General features: G+C 38.8%; 1 protein-coding gene across 3 annotated transcripts in view; it reads left to right on the top strand.

Moving 5' to 3' along the window:
• Positions 1 to 23,582, top strand: part of LOC131046605 (acyl-CoA-binding domain-containing protein 6) — a 157,924-nt gene that overhangs the window by 69,603 nt on the left and 64,739 nt on the right. For all 3 annotated transcript variants that reach the window (XM_057980381.2, XM_057980380.2, XM_059213065.1), the window contains one exon: positions 15,510 to 15,662. In XM_057980381.2, coding sequence (XP_057836364.1) covers positions 15,510 to 15,662 — 153 coding nt within the window. The remainder of the gene's footprint in view (positions 1 to 15,509; positions 15,663 to 23,582) is intronic.

The raw sequence follows: 23,582 nt of genomic DNA on the forward strand, positions 1-23,582 counted from the left end.
CCTAGGAGTAGTGCGAGGCACAAAGAAGGTATCCAACCTAGATTTACGAATCCTAGGTCCAATGCTAACACTCCCAGTACGACTACTAGTGCTAGGAATATGATAAGTAGCAGTGGCATTGCCACTTACAGAAGTAGAAGCAGAAGCACCAACACCAGAAGTAGCAAACTGAGTGGGAGGATATGGAGGTAAGGAAGAAGGGCCTCCAACACAACCTAAATGTGTCCCTCTTCCTAAAGTTGCTTCTCTCCCAATGGCCGCTCGATCCTCCTTTTGCTTCTTTTTCCTTTCAATTTCCTCAACCATTACATAACAATCATGTACGGCCTCAGGGAGTGCTTTTAGGCATGGTTCAACATGATGTTCACGCACACCAGAAATATGGTATTTCAGTCTATATATACCTCCATGGAATATTGTTTTGCAAAATATACATTTTGTTTGCCCCTTTCCTTGCCTTGGAAAATCCTCATGATATTTCCAAGCAGGGTCCGTTCTAATGGGGGGTCTAGAAGCTGAAGTAGACATTGTAGGATAGTTTTGTGAAACTTGAAGTTGAGGCAAATAAGAAAGTGAAGTTTGCTGCAATAAAACATTACAAATACAAAATGAAATTAATACAGACATTCAAAAAAACTAAGGTAGGGTTTGTAAATTTTTTATTTTTTTTAAAATTGTAGGGTTTGTCAAACCCTACTTTTGAAAAAATAAAATTTACAAACCCTACATAGTACAACTACATACTACATATTACTTACAAACATACAAAAGATTTTGGAAGAAAATGTAAAACTTTCAAAATAAATGAATAGAAAATGGAATTGTTGCATGCAAGAAACAAAAAAATCTTCAAAAAAACAATCTTACCTCTTACAACAAGCTTGAAATGAGCTGCAAACTCTTCCTATCCAACTCTTGATGCACTAAATCCAAACACAATGCATCCCCAATGTGATAAATTCAAGAAAACTTGAGCTTCCTCCTTGCTGGTTTTTCTTCTATGCACCCTTGTTTTTCTTCCCAACTCATTTTACTCCTATTTTTGCAAGTGAACGGAGATAATTAACCAAAAAAAATTGACTTGAAAAATCTTTTAAAAATGTTTTTTTTTGGTCTTTTTGAAGCTAGACACTGGCCGAGTTTGAGGCTTGAAACTCGCCGATTTTATGCCAAACTCGGCGAGTTTGGCGAGTTTGCTCACCAGACTTGACCGAGCCCGAGTCCGAGCTCCAGAGACTCAACGAGCATGAACTTGGACATGACGACCTTGAGCTCTCCTATGGAGACACTTGGCGTAGTCTCCACCTTATATTCCAAAATAGCAATATCCTTTTTACACTTGGAGAAAACTCTCTCCCATCTTGGCATTGTCTCCTGGGTTTGTGCATTATGCTCGAGAAAGATTCCACAAGGAAGAACTCAAGCAGCTTGTCCTTCAAGTTATCCACTATCAGCTCCTCGTCAGTTAGTCTTTTTGTAAACAATGCCTCGATAGTGTTGAGGATTTCTTCTTGAATTTTCTTGATCGGTGTCCTTAATAGAGGTGCTTGCATATTTGATCTTTCCAAGAATTCCTTCCTAGTATTTACAACATGGAACCACCAAGGGAAGTCATATGCTTCATTTTCTCTGACGACTTCTCCACCAATTAGTGCTTGCCTAGGGATTTCCATTAGTGCCTCAATACGTGGAATAGTCATGTCTTGATAGATGTGTGTGTCCTCCCATGATTGGTCCACACTTTCCAATTTGCCAAGGATAGTTGAGATTCTCCAGTAAAATTGAGCCAAGTCTTCAATGAATTTACATGATTTAGTGAAGATGTTCTCTACCCATTCTTTAGAACATTGGGCGATTTTCCTTATCGCTTTTAGTCCATCCACTAATTCCTTTGGAAGAGAAGAGGGATGAACAAAAGTTTAATCTTCTTGTTTGAAAGTACGCATTAAGCATCATACATATTCACATAAAGCTTTGCTCTCATTCTTCAACTTATTTTTTTTCTTCATCCGTTCCTTCAGTGCCAAGGAGGATTCATCAAAATCCTCTATCACTTGTGCCTTGGTAATATCTCCCACATCAATTGCTATAACCTCATACTCATTTGGAGTGATCTCGTTTCTTTCCTTGTTAACCCTGGGCACTGCCACATGCAAAGTTCTGGACTCTGACACATTTTTGGTGATTTTAGAAAATTTCTGTTTTGCCTTCTTTTCCACTGGTTTGTTTATCCGGCTTAGAAATTCTTCAATTTCAATTGTAGGATCCATTTCCTCCTCTCGCTCTTTCTTCATTCTTTCTTTCAGCCGATCTGGAGTGGTTGCTTGTTGATCATGCGTCTCTACCCATTCCTATTCTAGTGTTACTTCCTTAAGGAGCCCTAAGTCTCCCATTGTTGTTTCTCTGAAATAATCTTGGATATGTTGTTCTGTATTTGGATGAAGTTCTTGTTCTTTGAAACAATCCTCAGGAGCACTTTTCTCCTTTCCACGTTTTGTCCTTTCTTGTGGAATTGCTTCTTCTCGAGTTTGAGCTCTTGATGACCCCTCAGTGGCCTCATCTTCGGATCTTGAGTCTCCCATCAAATTATAAGTTAGGCGAGCATTCTTTGCCTTCAACTGATTGATGTGATGTTCAACGCAGTGCCTCGTGAATTTTGTAACTGGCCGACTTAGGATATCCAGATCAACAATTTTTGGTTTTGACCAGTTAGGTGCTTGGATTGGCTTATCTTTTTCTTTTTCATAATCAGGGTGAACTGTTTTCACATCCTCGTCTACCTGATCTGGCACTTGGATGATTTGCATATCCTTATCATCTTTAAAGCTATGTTACCCAGAGTTTCCGGGACGAGGATGGCAGGGGACGGCAAATTTTTTTGCCAAATTTGGGGACGGCGGGGGACGACTATATAAAATATAGGAAAAATTTAAAATATATAGGCAAATTTCAAAATTCGAAGTGTTCATATGAAAACATGGATAAAGCATGCATATATACATTATATTCATATGAAAACATGGATATAGCATGTGTATGATACTATGAAAAGTTGAAAACATTTTAGAATGTAAATTCTGAACATACAACATTGTTAATACTCAATAGACAATATGCAATTATGCATTCATAAATCAGAATTTTAATTCATTCACATTGTCAATATTCATATAATAATATTTATTAATTTTAAATTTTAAATGTTTAACAATTTGTCAATTTAATATTTATATTTATAATATGAATTAATTAAAATTTTAAACGTTTGATATAAAATTATGAATTAAATTAATAAATTTAAAATTTAATTAATGTTATCTTTAATTTTTTTATTTTTAATAACAATTTGAATTAATAAGGGGTCTATATTAGAATTTTTTTAAAAAAAATTGAAAATAAAACTTTTTCTATTTTTTTAATATTTTTTAATGGCCTTAGATATGGGGGACGTCTGGCCGTCCCCGGGACGGATTGGGACGTCCCAGCCGTCCCCAATCATCCCCGGAACGTACAGACGTCCCCCAGAGCTAGAACAGGCGTCCCCCCGTTTCGGGGACGTCCCCTGGCCGTCCTGTTGATGTGTTTTTATGCACAAAACATTTCAGAATAAAGTACCAAGGTAATTTACCCTCTCTTGAACAAAATCACCTCAGATGCTAAGAATGAGATCAACTAAAATGATTCCAAGGTTTCTACATGTCAGGTTTTGACGAGTGGGTAAGTTCAGTGGTTGATGTGAATTGCTGTGTTTCACTTGGGGACATACGCAAATGTTTGGATTATCATGAATGATGCGGAATAAGTGTGTTGACAACTTAAGATTTATCAATAAGGCTCTGGATTTACTTCTTACTAAAAAAGGGGGAAAAAGGATAGGGTTTAGGAAATCTATTCTAAAACTAGGAATGTAGGAAACGATGAATGGATCTAGTGGAATCAAACTAGGCAAGGTCTCACAATCAGGTATTGACACAAGCTTAGTGCAATCATCTAAGGTATACTTAATGATTTTTAGACTATTACCATCAAACGTAGACACCATCCAAGTTGATGCTTGTCAATGGACTCATAATAGTTGAAGTTATGCTTACTCAAACTCTAGTTGACCACACAAGGTGCACTTACCAGCGGCAAGAGGCTAGTGGTATGGACTAAGGATTCCACACAAATAAATTCAACAAATCTTTCATTCAATCCAACATACATGAAAATAAATTCGAATCTAACTTGGAGGAATTGAGAACCATGAATGCGAATACAACATTTGAAGAGCAAAATCACCAACAATTGAACAATGATTAGGATTCAAATAGCTGTAGCATATACCAACAATTCTACAAAAACTCTCTTACAAATGAGAGACAAAGGGGCATATATAGAGTCTCTTACAAAATGGATGGCCCAGATTGATCTAAGATCAACGGTTGAGATCATGCCAACAAAACCCTAGAATTGCCCTAATTAGGGTTCCATAAAAAATGGCGCCACCAACATATGGCCCAATAGAAAGATACCTAGTCATCATATAGGGAATCTTCTAGAAGATTCCTCCTTGCATCTCTCTCTCTCTCCTAGCATACTCCAAGAATCTAGCCAATACTGAATCTAACTCCTCCATGGAAATGCTAGGCAAGGTATCCTGTTGTAAACCAATCACATCCAATGAATCCGAGCAAGCATTCAAAGTGTTATCCCATTCTGGCATAAGCTTCTGCGAATTATGAACATGAATCAACAAAGAGACCAAGTCATCTATCTGACTCTTCTGCAAAGAGTCCAACTGGCAAAAACACATAAATTTCATCTTGTCTCTTAATTCGGCTAAGTGTAAACCACTAGCATCATTGACATCAACACCCAATAATTCCTCAATCGAGGCAAGGATTTTCATCTGAATGTCCTAAATTAATCCTTCCATCTCCATACAACTCGATTGGGCGTTCTCATAAGCTGATTTCTTCAAGGCTAATGCACAATACCAGCCATGGAAATTATATATGTCTCCACTGTGCACAATGTTCTCGCTGACCAAGGTGGAATTAGGAACCTTCTTCAATGCCAGGAGGCGTGGAATAGTCTTCTCTTGGATAGGCCGGAATTCTTCCCAAACTCCCTCCAAATACTGGATTCTGAATACAAGCGTTGTTGTCTTATCATATGCTTGAACAAACTGAGTAAGGAAATCATCTGCCTGCTTTCTTGTGCTCTCAATCCACTTTTCCACCTTTGAGTGTGTACCTCTCGCTACCTCGCAGTGTGAATGTATTCCATGGTCAACTGCAATAGGGGAAATAAGGGTGGGATCTCCATGCCTTGTCCCTGCAATATATACTCTCTGAGTCTAATATTTTCTTCTTTGTACCTTTCATTCTCCGCAATCGCTGTGTCTAACTTTGCATTGATTGCTTGGAGGTTGTCACCAATCTCCTGGAATTCCTGCCCTGCGGATGGACGACCAAGGGCGACTGAAGTGATCTAGAAATCCATGGGAGTAGCAGTGTTTGCTGTCACGCTGGCTCTAGGAACAACAATCTGCGCAATCCGCATTTCTGTCTCATCTTTAGCAATGTGCGACAAAATCTCCGCTCTCTTGGGCTTCTTCTTCTTAGCACTCCTAGCTAGGTAGTCATCAATATCATCAATAGGCTGTACCTCTATCATCTGTTTACTTTTTTCCATACTCTTCTTCAACCATTCAGGAATAGCGGTCATCTCCATACCATCATCGAGACATATTTCTCGATCAAGGTCCTTCAGTGCCGAGATAACTTCATCATTATCATCAGGATTATTCCTGGTCCAATCATATACATCTTTTCCCAAACTAACTTCCAAAAGGACAGTAGGGGATCCCGGCTGGTTGTCATTCTCATCAGGAGGTGCAGATGTTGCTGTGGCATGAAATTCTTGAGTATTCTCTGGTAGTATCACTGTGTTGGAACACTGCTGAGTCTCCTTATTTTGTTCTGTTACTTCAATCACTTTGATTGATGAGACACTGGGAGGGGGTGAAGGAATGATAAGTGGAGGAATGATAGTTTTCTGTTTCTTCTTCACATCCTCAATCTTCTTCCATCTAGCCTTGACTTCTCCAGGCATGTTCTTCCTTCTCTTGGGAGCTTGACTCTCTTCGTCTGCATGAATCTTGACATCATTGACAGTCCTCTGATCATCCTCGGAAGTAGACTCTTCCGGCTTCATCCTTTCATAAGTGAAGGGAACACCCATGTCAACTAATCTGTTCATCTGCATATCCACCCATGTGCGGGAGAAATTCAAGACTTCTCTCATCAATACATTCAGGTCAGTTTCTTCTGACTCTGACCAATTTGGCAATAGGATTGCCTTTTTCATTTCATTCTCATAATGTGGGTGTGTATGATCTCTATCATCTAATACCTGATCAGGGATGAGGAAAAGTCCACACCTCCTCATGAAATCCACTGACATTCTGGACCACATTCTTCTCTTCATTGCTTGTTCGTCCATTAAGTTAGCCCAATAATCCTCTATGTCAACCTAATGAGTGAACTTCTCTCCTCTGATCCTTCCGACCTTCTTGTCTGGATCGAATCTCTCTCTTTTCTTGTAGGTAGCAAATCTGTAGAATGCAATCTCCTCACCTATAGTGATGGCAGCTATGGCAGATTGGTAGACCTGCCGTCTTCCCAACTGAAATAGGGAACGTCATTCCTGTCCTGTGCTTCTCTCTCTGGATAACATCGAACTCTAGAAGTTGTCTTACCACTTCCAACAATATCATTTTGTCAGTCGGATACCTAGGAAGTCTTTAGGGTTCAGATTGAAACCCATGAATCCTGAGGTATGTGAAAGTGGGAAACTGTATATACCACGATCCATATTTTTCTATTAACTCTATTGCCTCCTTGGACAATCTTCTGTGGATTTCGCCCTGCAACATCCGTGTGATGTACATAGTGAATGCATCATTCGCTCTCTTATAGTCTTCAATTCTGTGCATGCTCAGCTGGGGGTAGCATTCATAACTCTTAAATTGTCCTTGCCCATTCCCGATTTCACCTTTGCATATTAATCCTCTGTATGAAACAAATTGTGCAAGCAGGTACACCAGGTAGGAAGTCATGGTGAATGACTTGGACCGCTCTACATTTCTCAACTGGAAATCCAGGTTGTTGCTTATGATCTTGGACCAATTCACTAGTGTTCCTCTAAGACAATCCTGGATGAAGTAGAACATCCATCCATGAAATATTGCTCCCTGCGGCATCCCCATCACTCTATTGAGTAGGAATATCAAATCACTATATTCCTCCTTAAAATCTACGCACATAAGTGTCTTGGGAGCCTTGGAATGATGATTCCTAGGTTCAATCATCCACTCTTTATTAATTAAATTCTTGCACACACCCATCTTCTTCGTGTATTTGTCTACATAATCTTCCTTGGTCACACCCTTCATGTCTGTACTGCGTGGAATTCCGAATACCTCAGCAATGGCATCCTCAGCAAGGTAGGCGATGACAACACCCTTGGGACTCTTGATCATTTTGGTGAGTGGATCGTAACATCGTGCACACTCCAGGATCAACTCACTGCACTGTATGGATTGTGGAAACCCAGCGGCATGGAAAATGCCACTCTTCATAATATTCGCATATGCTGGAGAAGGAACCTGATCTCTGGATCCGAACATTCGACGCTGCATTTGGTCGAAGTCCAAGAAATGCATGTTGGTATCAGTGATCTCCTTCCATTTGGATGAAATCTTAAACTCTGGATAAAATCCAGTCTCCAACGTCTTCAGCAGCTCTTTCCTTTCCTTGTATCCTAATTTTGACATCACACCTGTACGAAGCTGGAAGTTAGTCCTAGGATAAAAATAAATACTTGTAATAAAATTCCTGACTTTTTAAAGATATAGTCAATTTAGAGCATGGAGTTAGAAAAATAATCCATACACTTGGTAAATTTTAGCAATTACGTTCAATGTGTGACAACACTAAGGCATGGAAGCCTTCCATAAAATTCATTTATAACTCCTTATGCTTAGAAAATATGCAAGCAAAGAATGCAAAGGAGTATACCGGATAAGTGATGACTAAGGAAATGTGTGAAAGGTTGTGTTTTCACACAATGAATGTTTGAAGACACCTTCCGCAGTCAACAATGGAGGTCAAAATTCTGAAGACAACCTGAAAAATCAGACTTTCAAAAACATGTTGTAATCTTCAAAATGTGCATGAAATCAATAAAAATCAGTTTTATTGATGACAACAATCATTTTCTGGAATGTAAATATGGCTGGTAAAATTTAGTTTTCTGAGGACAAGTCTGAAAATCAAACACTTTAGACTTACCAGGACCTTGCAAAGTGGTTTAAATCCCTGAAAATGATGAAAAATTGCTAAGGAAACAACCCTAAGCAAATTCGCCAAAACTAGTTAGGTGGCTGGAAATGAAAATTTCTGAGGACAACCGCCTAACAATGGAATTTCAGACCTGCAACAGCGATCAAATGGTCTAAAAAAGTGCACAAAAAACTACATAAAATGCCTCCAAATGCTAAATGTTTAAGTTGGAATTGGCTGGGCAATAAAAACTTAAGTCTGAAAATTAATGGCAGCTATTAATGGAGGTCAAAATCAGAAGCAAACCTCAGATTTGAAGCGAATCAGTAGGCTGGAAGTGATGGCAGCCACCAAACATGCTTGAAAATCATCAAAACATGGCACCAAAACACCTCCCAAGCAAAATCGAATTTTCCCCAAGTCTAGCGCCAAAATGAAATTCTGAAAATTGATGCCAATTGTAGCTCTGATCTGCAGCAATGGAGGATGGCAACAATCTGGAAAAATCGCCCAAGTTGGGGTTGGATACCCCAAACACAAAAAATTGCCTGCCTTAGCAAAAAATCGAAATTTTCAAAATTCTGAAAATTGTTGTTAATAGTGGCAATCTGCAGCAATGAAGGTCTGAATAGCAAGCACAAATGGTGGAGGCAAAATCGCCCAAGTCTCCAATCATGAAATTGCCAACTTTCACCAAAAAATGCTAAATTTGGAAAAAATCGCCAAACTTAGCAAAATCGAAAATCTGAAACTGGTCTTTAATGGCAGCCAAGAGGAATAAATCAGCAAGCTGGAAAAAAATGGAGGAAAATAAATCCTCAATCCCACGCTTCACAAAAATGCCTTGCTAAAAAAATTCGCCCAACTTGGAGAAAAATCGCTTTCATGGAGACACTTGGCAGAAATAATAATAAAATAATGCTGAAGTTCCTCTCATATACTTGCTTTAACCTCCAACGTTCACCACACAAGCAATGTGGGATAAAAAACACTTGTATAAATACTTGCTTGGTGTAAGCCTAACTTGCTTCTAGAAGGTTCAAACATTTAATAATTATTGCAAGTTATTAAATTTGCTTTTAAATTTTAAATAATCATTTAATAATTATTTAAAAGCAATCAAAATGGGGCTTTTTTATTAAAATATTACAATTTAAATCCAAAATAAAGCCTCCAGGGGAAAATCGCTATCAGCTGGGATTAAAAAATCCCTTCAAAAATCACTTAAGTGTCAAAATTCGCCCCATAGGGGAAATTCGATCCATGCTCAACTTCATCAAAATGCACATAAAAACCATCCCAGGGGAAAATCGATAGGAGTTTGGACAAAAATCCAGACAAAAAATGCACTCATTTTGGAAAAATCACCCCCTAGGGGAAATTCAATGGGTGTCTTGACAAAAATCCACACTCAAAACTCACTTAACTTGAAAAAATACCTCCTTGGTGGAAAATCCACCTCAGTTTGGACAAAAATCCGGACTCAAAACTCTTCATAATGTTCCCAGTGGAAAATCGATCCTTGTCTATATAAAAATCCGGACAAAAATCCTTACAAAAATGCTCAGGGGAAAATCGATCCCTATCTGGATAAAAATCCGGACAAAAATCCTCACTTAGTTGTCACAAAAATCCTGGTGGAAAATCGACCTAGGCATGGAATTATCCTTGCACTCCAGTCCGCACTCTCAGGGGAAATTCGATGGTAGTCTGGATAAATCCTGACACTTAGCCAAATTTTAGCATCTCCAGGGGAAAATCGCTCCAGGTGTGGATAAACAGTGGGGGAAATTAGTGGCCAGTATGGATTCCAAGGGAAACCCATGTGTAGTATGGATTTTGAGTGGGGGAATGGGTTGTGTAGTTTGGAATGTGAGGGGAAAAACACCTCTAGCATGGATTTTGACCCTTTAACCCTTGGAATAAGAATTTCCCTTAGGATTTTATCATTTTAACCACTCAAAATCACTTAGCGACTTTAAATTTGACTGGACTTATACTAATTTTCCACAAATATGAGCGAAACGCTAGGAAAATATTGGAATAAAGTGCGAAACCAACTTAAATATTACCTTAGGAGCAAGAAAACAACTCCAAAAGGTCTGTGAATATCTTGGCGCTTTAAAATCACTTGATGCGCGTGTTTAAAAACACGTTAATGTTCAATAGGTCTAACACTTAGCAAAACTTAGGATCATTAAAAATATCATCTTTTGCAACTTGATCCTAACACTTCAAAACCCTAGACGACACTAGGCATGATCAAAACTCCGAGACTCGGGCACGGGAAACGCAAAATTGCCCACTAAGCAGCCAAAACCCTAACCTAACAACGCAGGAAGCTAGCAAAGAGGGGGTCCCCGTTAGCAATGGGGTGATATGTGAAAAGGTCGCAACACGTTCCCAAGTCCCCGAAACGTCCCCAGGACGGGGACGTGGGTTTTCAGGTTGGGGACGCATCCCCGGGTAACGTAGCTTTAAAGGCAACTTGGAAAACATTCTTTTCTTGATCTCATAATCATCCTTGGCATTGGCCCAATAGTCTCCTAACTGTATCTTATGCTGGTGTCTTGTGGCAGCCACCATTCTTATCTTATCGTACGGATCAAAATCCGATATTGCTGTGTGAGGTGTAAGGTGGTAGAATTGCAGCTCCTCAACTGACTTCTCTATTGCTGCCAATGATGGGCACAATTCATTATAATCTCCCATGACAATCGGAAATTCGAGCCCATCGTTCTTCTTTTTCCAAATCTTGTCATAGGTAGTTAGCTGTCTTGTTACTTCCAACAACACCATTTTATTTGTTGTGTATCTCGAGAGCCAATAGGGCTGGGAAGAGAATCCCTCGACCTGAATGCAAGTAAATCTGAGAAACTGAATGTACCGAGCTTGATACTTCTTTACCAACTTCCTTGCTTCCTGTGACATCTTGGAGTGAACACCTCCCTGCAAGGAATGAACAATGTGCATGGTGAAGGTGTCATTTGCATTCTTGTAATGAGTAGTGTTGTATAGGTGCAATTGTGGATAGAACTTGTGGAATTTTAACTACACTGGACTGCATCCCATGGGTCTCTTGCTTGATAATCCGTTGAACTTGCCCATCCTTGCCAACATATAAACAATATAAGAGAGTATGTAGAAGGATTGGGACTACTTCAAATTTTGTAGTTGTTCGTTCAGGTTATTGCTAATTATCCTTGGCCAATCCACTGTTTTTATGGCATCCATTACTTCCTCAATGAAGTGAAACATCCATGGCTCAAAGATGAATGCCTGTGGACATTCCATAATCTGGCTCATCATTAGCACGAGATCATCGTATTCTTGCTTGAAGTCCATGTTGATGAGCTGCTTGGGCATTTTGGAATGGTGAGGCTTTGGCTTTTTGCATCCACTTTCTGTTGATGATTCTAGCGCATCCCTCTCTTTCGGAATCATAGAGCATAGGCTCCTTTTCCTTTTTTTTGAACTCCATGGATTGAAACGCAGGTATTCCGAAAGCCTCGTCAATTGCCTCAGTGGTGAGATTTGCCAAGAGTTTGCCATCAGGTGCCGCAATTGCTCTTCTCTTGACATTGTAGTGTTTTGCACATTCAATGATTAGCTTGACATTGTAGTGTTTTGCACATTCACTGATTAGCTCCGGGCACTGGATGGCAGGAGTGAAATCAGCAGCTGCCACAATTCTGCTTGTAATTATCTTCTTGGCGATAATCGACGGAGGATGTCCATTGTGACCAAATATCCTTTTCTTGAATTCTTCCAACTTGAATGTCCCTATGTGGTGTCAGTGACTTCTCTCCACTTTGAAATAATCTTTGTTTTGGGGAGGAATCCTTTCTATTCATTCTTGATCTGCGTCTGCATGAAGTGTTTGCCACCTCGCTTGTCTCTGCCATTCTTGCAAAATAAAATAATTAACATTAAATTCATGCTAAGGAAATCTTAAAAATCCACTAATGGAATAAATAAAAGCCTCTAAAGAAAAGAACTTTTGATGATGAAAACCACGCCCTAGGTGTTCTTCACGTCTTGCTCTTGCTTGAATCCTCAAAACAGTGTTGTGAAGAATGAAATCTTAAGCTTTGTTTAAATAGGAATTTGACCACCAAATTGCTAAGTCATTGAGACAATTTTAGCAACTGTATTAATTCCATTCCAATCACACTTCATGTTTCCTTAATGAGGGGGAGATGACTTGTCGTTCCGGTGGACCCCGCTTGTCATACTCGACTTTAAAATTAGGAACTTCCATTATGTCTTTGAGTTACACTTCATTAATGAGGAATATTCAATTTTGCATGCTACGAACTTGCCTTCCACACATTTTCCTTCAATCTTGGGCACATATGAGATATCCTGAAGGATTTTGTTGCCTTGGAAAAATTTCATGATCTTTTCTTTCCTTCTTGGAGGTGGGTGCATTTGGGGCCTAGGAAGGGAATCTTCTTAACTTACTGGAATCTCATCCTTTCTATGCCCTAAGAGTGCTTGGGTGCATTGGGGGGGATCTGAAGGACATTTCCATGCCTTTGACATTTTGTTCATGTCTATGGTCTCATGCAAATCGGGGTGAATTCTTGACGTGAAGGAAGAATTCTTCATACTTAGCCATTGTCATCATTTCCAAGACTGGTTGCATGCAAGTGCGCATTCTAGACCTGAAGAAGGAATTTCGCACACAAGGAATATTCCTCCTCTACTAGGAATTTGCGTCCAAGGTTAGAGTCTGGGTGCACTTTGGGTGAGAGGGAGGAATTTGGGAAAAGAGACGAAGGCCTCCTCTCGTAGGGAAATGCACCCAAGAAGCTTGTTTGAGCGCTTTGGAGGCCTGGTGAAGGATTTTAGGAATTTTGGAAGAATCCTCCTCTTCTTGGGAATTGTGTCCAAGAGGTCATTCTGGGTGCATCTAGAGGCAAGAGAAGGCTCTTATGGAAAAGAGGAAAATTCCTCCTTTTCTTGGGAAATGTGCCCAAGATAGGTTTCTTCATGCCTTGTGCTTTTCGAGGGGGATTTCCAAACTTACAAAATTTGATCACCTACTTGCTTGTTTGCTTTTCGGAATTTAGAACTGGATGCTCAAGATCATTTTGCAGTTAGTGCTTTGCCAGTTGCCAAGAATAGACTTTCCAAAAATAGACTTACTAAAAATAGTAAGTTCTTTCAAACACAAAATTAGGGCAAATCAGGACATAGTGAGACTTACTAAAAATAGGCAGCTAAAAATAGTAAGTTTGTTTAAATGCAAAATTAGGCCAATTAGGGCCATACTGAAACTTACTAGAAATAGTAAGTCTCCAAAAATCGCTCAAATTTCAAATTTCTAAGTCTGAAGGATAAAAACCCCAAAATAGACAATACATGCTTCCAGACTTGGCAAAAATCCATCACAACGCTTGGGGACTTGAGGAGATCGAAGAAATGGATGCCAGACTACCCAAAAGGCCACAAACAAAAGACCAAGCAGACAAAAATGTAGGGGGTCCCCATTTGGAACGGGGTAATGTGTGATTAGGTCACAACAATACCATGGCATTGAGGAAATGTTTTGTGTTTTTGGTAACAATTGTACATTTCTAATTTGAGAATACTGATGTCCTAGTTATGTATCACTTCTACAACTTTCAATCTTGCAGCAAGTTCAGAACCCATGCATGCAATGAGAGAATCTTTGAATTTAATAACTTCCCTAGAGGGCATCAAATGGATATAAATCTGATTCTATTGGGCCTGCATAGGGAATGGCCTGATTTGAACTTCCTGGAATCTGTCCTTGTAAAACTGTGCGTATTTATATGTGGAGCTGTTTGTGCCTGGTGTGGGGACAAATGGTTGGGCTACAAATGGGTCTTATTACTCATTTGTCAAAAATTAGTAAGAAGACAGTGCTGATGGGATGTCACAACCGGTGCCTCCAGCTACTTTGTGTTTTGTGACTTAAACATTTGTCACCCCTCTGACAACTGAATGATGAACTTGTGCTTATTTTCAGTTGATTTCTCTAAGTTATGTCCCCACTCCCCCACTTGAAACTACACTATTTGTTATTTTTCCTCTCCTGATCTATTTAGATCACCTGAACAAGTTGGGGTTATATGTAGTTTTTAGCCACTTTGGTTGCGCATCCATTTTTCCACAGCAAAAGACCTAATTTAGCCAGTTTTTGCACCTGCTTGTTCTTTTTTTTCATAATTAATTGGTCACCTTTTGGAGTGATTTTTAGTGCGCTTTTTGTTCAGTTTTTATTTTTGTTTTTGCTTCTAGACCATCTTCATCAGATCTTATTTATTTGCTTAGAGGTCCTAACAGTTTCTTGTTTTAATTTTATTGTTTTACAGTTAGAAAAGGAATTTATTTGTTTTGCGTGTGTTCGTATCGTACATTTTTCTGATGTATCTTATTGGGACCCTTGGGACCCTATAGTTACTGGTGTAATGCTTGTATTAAACTGCATTGTATGACAACAGTTTGGTTAGAGGTCTTTCATTTCCATGTGTGTATGCACGTGCATGGAGATGGTTTAAGACAGCAATTTTGTATTGGGTGTACTTATCTAGATGAAGGCCTTTGTTCCTTGTCTTGCTTTTACCCCGCTAGTAGCAAATTTATTTAAAATTAATACATAAACTTGCATGTTTTAAGTTTATCCATGCAAACAAATTTGATTATTTCATATGATCATAATTTTTCCCATTCATGGTATCTTGGCTTAGCTTCCATCCTTTTGGTCACTTAATTCATACTAATGAGTGTATTATCTTATATATTTATCTCATGTTTTACTATTTGGCAGTGCATCAAATGCTAAATTGTGTCTGTGGATCCAGCCAATATCAGGGGAATTGTTTATGTTTCAAGCTTAGTAGTTCTTTTTCTTTTTCCATAATGATTGCACTGTTTTTTTAAAGTACCAGCACTAGCATGACATCTTTTGTTTAAATACACTTAAAAAAGAGAGAATTTTCATGAGTATGTCCTCTATGTATAATGCATCTTTAGAGAAAAGATAACGGTGATTTACATTGTTGATTATTTTTTAATGTATACTTCACAGTTCTTTATCTGCACATAGGCTCCATATGTATATAAGCAGACAAAGGGTTTCAATTTGAAGACTAGAAAATGTGTACATGCTCAAACAGAAGCAATCTATCGAAGTTTTATATTTTGCAGATACATTAACGTGGAAGGAGCTCAACACAACTGGACAAGCATTGGCACCTCGAGCAGGCCATGCAACTGTGTCTCTTGGGAAGCATCTATTTGTGTTTGGTGGATTCACTGATGATCGCAATTTATTTGATGATCTCCATATGCTAAATATAGGTGTGTTTTTGAGAGAGTTATTTTCTGAAGGCTCTGTTTTATCAATTTATGCTTTTGATTAACTATTCTCATATTCCTCAGAATATTTTTCATTCACATGTATACTCACTGAACTTATTTCACCAAATATACAACCTACATTTTCTGAATTTAAAGTCACCAAATCAATCATATTTTATGTCAATCTGTTCATGGATCCTGCCGTACTCCTTTGTAGTTTTACTTTCAGTTTGAGTCTTCAATTCACAATGGAGTTTGTTGCTCTAAGTTAAAAAGTTGTAATAACCAATTTATTTTCTCTGTCAAGTACATCACATGGTCATAGATTGAATTTTTTCCCTCCCGTGGGGGTCAGGTCTCAAAATCCCAAGAAAATTGTAATTATTTAAAAAATATGCATTATTTTATAATATATGCCCCAATTTGTAATTTTAAATTTCTATTTATTTTTATATATGCCCCAATTTTAAATGCATGTCCAAATACATGCAAGCAGCAAGACTATTAAAACCTAATACTTTCAGAAAGTAAAACAAATAATAAATTGCTATGCCCTTAACCCATAGTGTGCATTATGATGTGTATCTAACTTGTGTTAGTGATGAGCTTATTATGAGATTGTGAATTTTGATCTTGTTGAAAACTTTTGGAGGTTTGTTCCTCAAAGTGGCTTATTATTTCAATCATCATTTAAATTTTAGTTCTCTTATATTCTTATTTTGTAAAATTTATTCATTACAAGAGGTGGTATAGCACAATCTTTGCATCCAGATGGCCAGAAACAAGTTTTTTTTAATTTAGGAGGTTGAATTGTAAATTTAATATATCTCAATTAATTGATTTTTTTTTCTTGAAATTTGGAAGGTTGATCAAGAACATATTGAAGCAGCTACAGTCTAGATTTGAGGTCATTTGAAGGAGTTATTATGAAATAGAGTTTTTATCGAATTCTCTCCCAAGGCTACAAGACAATGGTTTCTTGCAGATTTTTGCATAAATGTGAGGTCTAGACACAAGAAAGTTACAGTAAAAATTTCATTTTATTTTATTTATTTTGAGTATCTTATTGTGAAAATTATTTTAGCAGCTTTATGGCAGGGGCTTAGAAAGAAAATATTGATGAAATATTCAAACAAATAGCTTCTATCCAAGAGTTGTGTGGAACCCTTAAGAGTATACGTACATAATATAGTTTGGAAAGCTGATGTCACTCAAGAAGAAGAAAGAGGAGAAGAAGAAGAAGAAGAAGAAGAAGAGGAGGAGGAAGAGCAAGGAAAAGGGGAAGATGTAGAAGGAAAGGAGAGATGCTAAAGGGTCTACCACCCAAGAACAAGATCATAACATTTAGTTCGCACTAGAGGAGAAACCACCTAATATTAGTCCATATCATCACCCCCATTTGCAAAATAGTGAGATTGATAAATTGGTAAAAAAGTCATAAAAAATAAAACATTTTCCAGCTCAATGAAGAGGAAATAACCATCCTTGATCCTAAATTAATTCTTTGGAACTTCTTAAAGAAGTTGAGGACTAGTACAATCATAGATTACTACAAGAAGTGGAAGAATATGGCTAGAGAACTAAGTTACCGGTTCTTGTGGTTTTGGCTTGGGTTTGGGTCTTGGTTCATGCCCGGTCTTGGTCCGGCCTGGGTTTGACCTAGGTTCCACCTGGGTCCTTCCCAGGTGGTCGGGTTCCAGGACCCACAGGGAACCCGACCACCTGGGAAGGACCCGGGTGGAACCCAGGCCCGTGGGTTCCCACAAACAGGGCCCACGGGTCAAAAAACAATAAAAAAATATTTTTGTATGGATTGTATATATTGAAAATATATATAATATATGTGTATATATATAAATTTATAATTAATATATGTGCATATATATAAATTTATAATTAATCTAGGTTACTGGGTTTGCCTTTGGGCCCCCCTGGTACGGGTCCGGGTTCGACTGGGTCCGTGGTACGGGTCCGGTTCGACCTGGGTTCGAAAAACCCAAAGTGGGTTCGACCCTGGTCGAACCTAGTCGAACCTAGTCGAATCCGGGCGGAACCAGTCGAATTGGAGGGCTGGGCGGCCCGTAAAGTGAAAAAACAATGTAAATTTAATTTTTTTTTCAATTCCGCCTTGTAAAAAGTGAAAATTATAACCTAAAATTGACTTCTAAAACATTTTATTGACTCATTTCACCTCATTTGTGTTGCAAACAAAAGTTTTATGAGAGCAGGTTGAAGATGCTATGATTACAAGTTTATGTTTGTTTTGTTGTTTATATGATGCTATGTGACATGCAAATTTTAATTCATGCTTATAGCCTTATAGGCTTCACAAATATCAAAAAATATATATATATATAAAAAATTTATATGTTTTTGTACTAACGAACCCAAACGAACCCAAACCCCTTTTCAAAATTTTGCCGTACCGGGTTCTTCGAACCCGAACCCGTGCCCGAACCTGAACCGGTAACTTAGTAATTAATATATGTATATATGTACGGATGAACCCATACCCGTTCCCAAGAAAAAAAAAATTGCCGAACTCGTGAATCCGTACCCGAATCTGAACCCGAACCCGAACCGGTAACTTAGCTAGAGAAGGTGCAACATGGGAAGATGTACAAAAGTATTTTGGGATTGTCAATATTGAGAATAATATTGGTTTTAAGAGGAGGGGTATGCAACACTCTTAAAACTATAGTGTGCATTATAATATGTATATGCAGCTTGTGGCAAGCATAAGCCTTAATTATTTTATATGATCATTTGTATATTCTTATGTAAGTAGTTAGGTTAGCCTGGTAGGGCATCCATGGCATAAGTATGGTATGTATAGGAGTTAGTGGTTAGTACTTAGTTTATTATCATCTGATTGTGAATTCTGTTCTTATTGAAAACTTTTGGAGGTTTGCTCCCTTGAAGTGACTTATTATTATCAAGTATTTGCATATTTTTCTCTAGTGCAAGCTAATTAAATAAAGAAATACTTTGAAAATCACATTACTGGAATAATGGAAGAACATATGGAATGGGTTCAACCTAAACCTGATAAAATATAAACTTGTCTCCATCAGTGGGCACTACTACGTCAATCTCTTGCAATCTATGTTGATCAACTCAATTCCCATTTCTTCTGCAATCTCATGCATTTTGTTCTTTTCTGTTTTTCCTCTGTTCTGCAATATTCTGTACTCTGTTTTTTGAGGTAACAAAAACAGCCAGCTTAATTGGTTTATTACATGCAGATTTTGAATGCCATTTTCTTTTTATGGGGTAGGGATATTGCTATTTAGTTCATTTGTTTGAAGTATGTTTATTTACATGTTCTCTCTGTTAAATCCTTCTATAATTTGTTTCTTATCTTCTATCCTCTTAAAGCTACATTTTTCCTTCTTCAAATCTATTTTGCAAAAATATACCCAAATGCATTTTGTATTCATTGAAATACAGAAACAATGGGAGTTTGCTATGGTGCTGCTTTTGAACTGTTCCTATTTAGGGACACTAGTGGGATGAAATTCTGAAGCTAGTATCTTTAATGACATCGGTTAGATACAAAAGTATTACGTCATGTTTATGTTTGTTAGATATCTTGTGTGGGAAAGGTTGTGTCAAGCCTAAACTACTCAACTCCTTTGGCACTGTATTGCATGTCATACCACTGCAAAGTTCTCGAAAAACCCAAAAGGAGTCCACGAACAAAAATGTAGAATTCCCACTGGATAGTCCTCAAATGGCTCGTGCAGAACTCCACAAAAATAGGAAACCCTAATTCTCCATTCCAATGAGCCTACAGGTCTCCGAAATAGGCCAATGGACCATTGCTTACTCCTCACTGAAAAGGGGACATTACAATCCACCCTCCCCAAGATTGCTTGCCCTCAAGCAAACGTAAGCCTGGATGCTGCAGAATCTCCTCATTCTCCGATGTAGCATCCTCAACTGGTAAGTTCTTCCATTTCACTAAGTATTCTTTGATGGTTCTCCTCAAAAATCGTTCTCTGACATCAAGGATTTCCTCTATAATGAGCACCAATTCTCCCTCTTCATCCAAAGGAAGTAAATCTGTGGAGACCATAACATTGTGTGCAAGTGCTTTTTTGAGGCATGACACGTGGAAGACATTATGTATGCGGCTACTTACTAGTAGCTCCAACCTATAAGCCACAAATCCAACTCTTTTGATGACCCTAAACGAACCATAAAAACGTGGCTTGAGTTTCTCCACTCCACTCTTCTTAAGAGTAGACTGTCTAGAAGGTTGTAGTCTCAGGTAGACCATATCTCCAACCTCGAATGAGCGCTCAACTCTCTGCTGGTCAGCGTACAACTTCTGCTGGTCAGCGCAATCTAAAGGTTGTCCCTCAATGCCTTCAGAATATCTTGACATTGCTGAACCATGTCCTTAGCATGAGGGGGTCGACTATCACCAAAAACCAAATCAACAAAGCTGGGAGTCTCATAACTATACATCGCCATGAATGGTGACATCTTGATAGACATGTGATAGGTGGAATTATAGAAGTATTCACCCAAGTGCAACCATCTTACCCATGCTTTCTGCTACTCTGAAACTTAGTTTTTGAGATAGCCTTCCAGCCATTTGTTTACTATCTCCGTTTGCCCATCAGTCTGAGGGTGATAACAATACTACACAATCGGAAAATCTCTTGCCAGAAAGTGCTTAGGAACTTGCTCTCCCTATCACTTACAATGTTTTTAGGCAGCCCATGTAGACTAAACACCTCATGGAAGAACACTTCAGCAACCTGTGCCGCCGTAAACGAGCTGGTGATAGCAAAAAAATGAGCAAATTTTGTTAATCTATCTACCACCACATAGATACAATCGTTCCCACTTGCCCTAGGCAACCCAGTGATGAAATCCATAGAGATACTTTCCCATTTTTGATTAGGAATCGACAATGGTTGCAACAAACCGGCGGGTGCAGTGCGCTCGTCTTTGTTCTTCTGACAAGTATGGCATTCCTTGATGTACTTCAAGACATCTTTTTTCAACCTTTTCCAAGAGAATCTCTCTCGGATCTGCCTGTATGTCTTGAAAAACCCTTGATGACCAGCAAGGGGTATGTCATGAAAAGTTTGTAATATCTTCTCCTTCAACTTAGATTCAGGTGGAAGAAAGATTCTACCCTTATACATTATCAAACCATCCACCAAACTGTAATTTTCATCATGAAAAGTACCCTCAATAAAGCTGGTTGCAAACTGATTTTTGGCATAATCAGCCAGTAACAAATCTCTCCAATCAACAGTGAGCTCACATATAGAGCTCAGATGTGGTCTTCGTGAAAGTGCATCTGCCACTATGTTATTTTTCCCTTAGACATACTCAATGTCAAAGTCATAAGCCTGAAGCTTACTAACTTACTTCTGTTGGCTTTCATTCAAATCTTTCTGGTGCATGAAGTGTCTAAGACTGTTATGATCAGTCTTAACAACAAACTTACTCCCCACGAGATACTGCCTGAACTTCGCAAGAGCATGCATAATGGCAAGCATCTCTTTATCATAAATTGAATACAATCTTTCAAGTCCTCTCAACTTCCTACTTTCAAAGACAATAGGATGCTTGTCATGCATAACGACCGCACCAACACCTTCTCCCGATGCATCACACTGTAGTTTGAAAGGCTTGGTGAAATCTAGTAAGGCCAAAACAGGGCATGAGCTTATAATCTCCTTGAACTTATCAAACACTGTTTGTGCCTTGTCTGACCACTCAAAAGCTCCTTTCTTAGTGAGATCTGTGAGGGGAGCAGCCAACTGAGAATATCCCTTCACAAACCTTTTGTAAAAACCACATAGACCCAAGAATTCCTTCAAGTGTGTTATGTTCTCAGGTGGTGGCCAATCAATGATAGCTCTAATCTTTTCAGGATCCACCTTCACACCTTCTGCACTGATGATGTGACCAAGATAGAGCAGCTCTCATTCCAAATTCACATTTGGACTCCTTAGCAAACATGGATTCAGACTCTAGTATATTGAGCACTTCATCTAAGTGCTGCAAGTGGTCCTTCCAAGACTTGCTGAAAATGAGGATATCATCAAAAAATATGAGCACAAACTTTCTCAAATGCTTCTGGAAGATCTTGTTCATGCAAGAATGGAATGTGGCAGGAGCGTTAGTCAAGCCAAAAGGTATGACTAGAAATTCGAAATGCCCAAAGTGGCATCTGAATGCCGTCTTCTCAACATCAAATGCTGTCATCCTGATTTGATGGTAGCCCGATTTTAGGTCTATCTCTGAGAAGAACATTGCACCATGTAGCTCATCAATGAGCTCATCAATCCTCGGAATAGTGTACCGATTCTTGATGTTTTTCTGATTTAGTGCACTGTAATCCACACACATACACATGGTCCCATCCTTCTTTTTTACCAATACAACAGCCGAAGCAAAAGGGCTCTTGCTTGGCCTAATGTAACCCATGTCCAGCAGATCCCTAATGGCTTTCTAAATCTCGTCCTTTTGCTTCTTTGGGTATCGATAGGGAGTAGTCATAATAGGCTTAGTGCCTTCTTCCAACTCAATGATGTGTTTAGTACCACACTCAGGTGGTCTACCATGAGGTGAATTCTCAAACACCTTACTCCTTTTTGTAAGCAAAGCTTGAATGTCATCAGGATAACTTCTCTTTTCTTCAAGTGGATTAGATGGCATGATCATACACTTAGAAGATCTACCAAGAGGTGCTTTCCCAAAGACCTTACTCTTAACTGTGATTAATGCTTGAATGTCTACAGAGTAGCTGCCCTTGTCTTCTAGTGAATTTGACGTCATTATCAAACACTTTGCTGCCCACTCCACTTGGTTATGGCGGATCAGCCTCTCCATCCTCTTCAATGAAACAACTCTAAGACCACCATTTGACATTCCTTTCAATACCACCTTCTTCCCATCGGACATGAATTTCAGCTCCATGGTTTGCAGATTCAAAGTGATTTCACCAAGAGATCTCAGCCATTGAATCCCAAGGACTGCATCATTAGTTCCACCAATGCTAATCACAAAGAAGTCATCTCTAATTTCATGATTTCCCAACTTCAGGGACATGTTGGAAATCATTCGGTTGCATGATATAGTGGAGCCATCAGCTACCATGACTTTGAAGCCTTCTACCTCCTCAGCCACTAGCCCCCTCTTCGCAACAATTCTTTCATCAATAGAATTGTGAGTCGCTCCTGTGTCAATGAGAGCAATGACACGATGTTCTCCTATCACTCCCCGAACTCTAAAAGACTCATTCTTGTGAATGCTTGAGAGTTGAGCAACCACTCCTCTATCTTCTAGTTCACTATCAGGCCCTTCTGAAGCCTCTTCATACTCCCTGTCCTCAATTTCAGGATCTGATCCATCAGCTGAATAGGACTCCATTTGGTGTAAATTGCTCTTCCCATGACATTTATGTCCCGAGTCCCAAGGTTCTCTGCAAGAGTAGCAAAGATTCTTCCTCCGAAGCTCTTGACGGAGCTTATCATCCATCCAAGAAGGGAACTTCTTGGTCTGATTTGAAAACTTCTTCCTATGCTTCTAGAAAGGAAAAGGCTTGGACTGAAATTTACTCTTTGGGGCAGCCAATTCCATACTTCTTGATTTCTTGATGGCCTCCACTAAGGTAGGCGGATGAAAGCTTGGACCCATCCTTTCAAAGGCTCTTAAGGACCTTTTGTAAAAGGAACAACTAGCCTCTTCTCTGAGATGCTGCTGACCATAACTAAGAGGTTTTGGAACTCAGTTATGTAATTATCCAAGGAACCTTGCAGTTTGAGTTGTGCAAGCTCTGTAAAATTCACCTCTGGATCCTTAGAATCAAACCTATCAATCAGCTTGTTGGTGAATTTGGCATAGGTGGTTATCAAGTTATGTCCAAGGATGACCAACCCATGGTACCAC

This window comes from Cryptomeria japonica, chromosome 10 (assembly GCF_030272615.1).
Source record: "Cryptomeria japonica chromosome 10, Sugi_1.0, whole genome shotgun sequence".
NCBI classification, from domain to species: domain Eukaryota; kingdom Viridiplantae; phylum Streptophyta; class Pinopsida; order Cupressales; family Cupressaceae; genus Cryptomeria; species Cryptomeria japonica.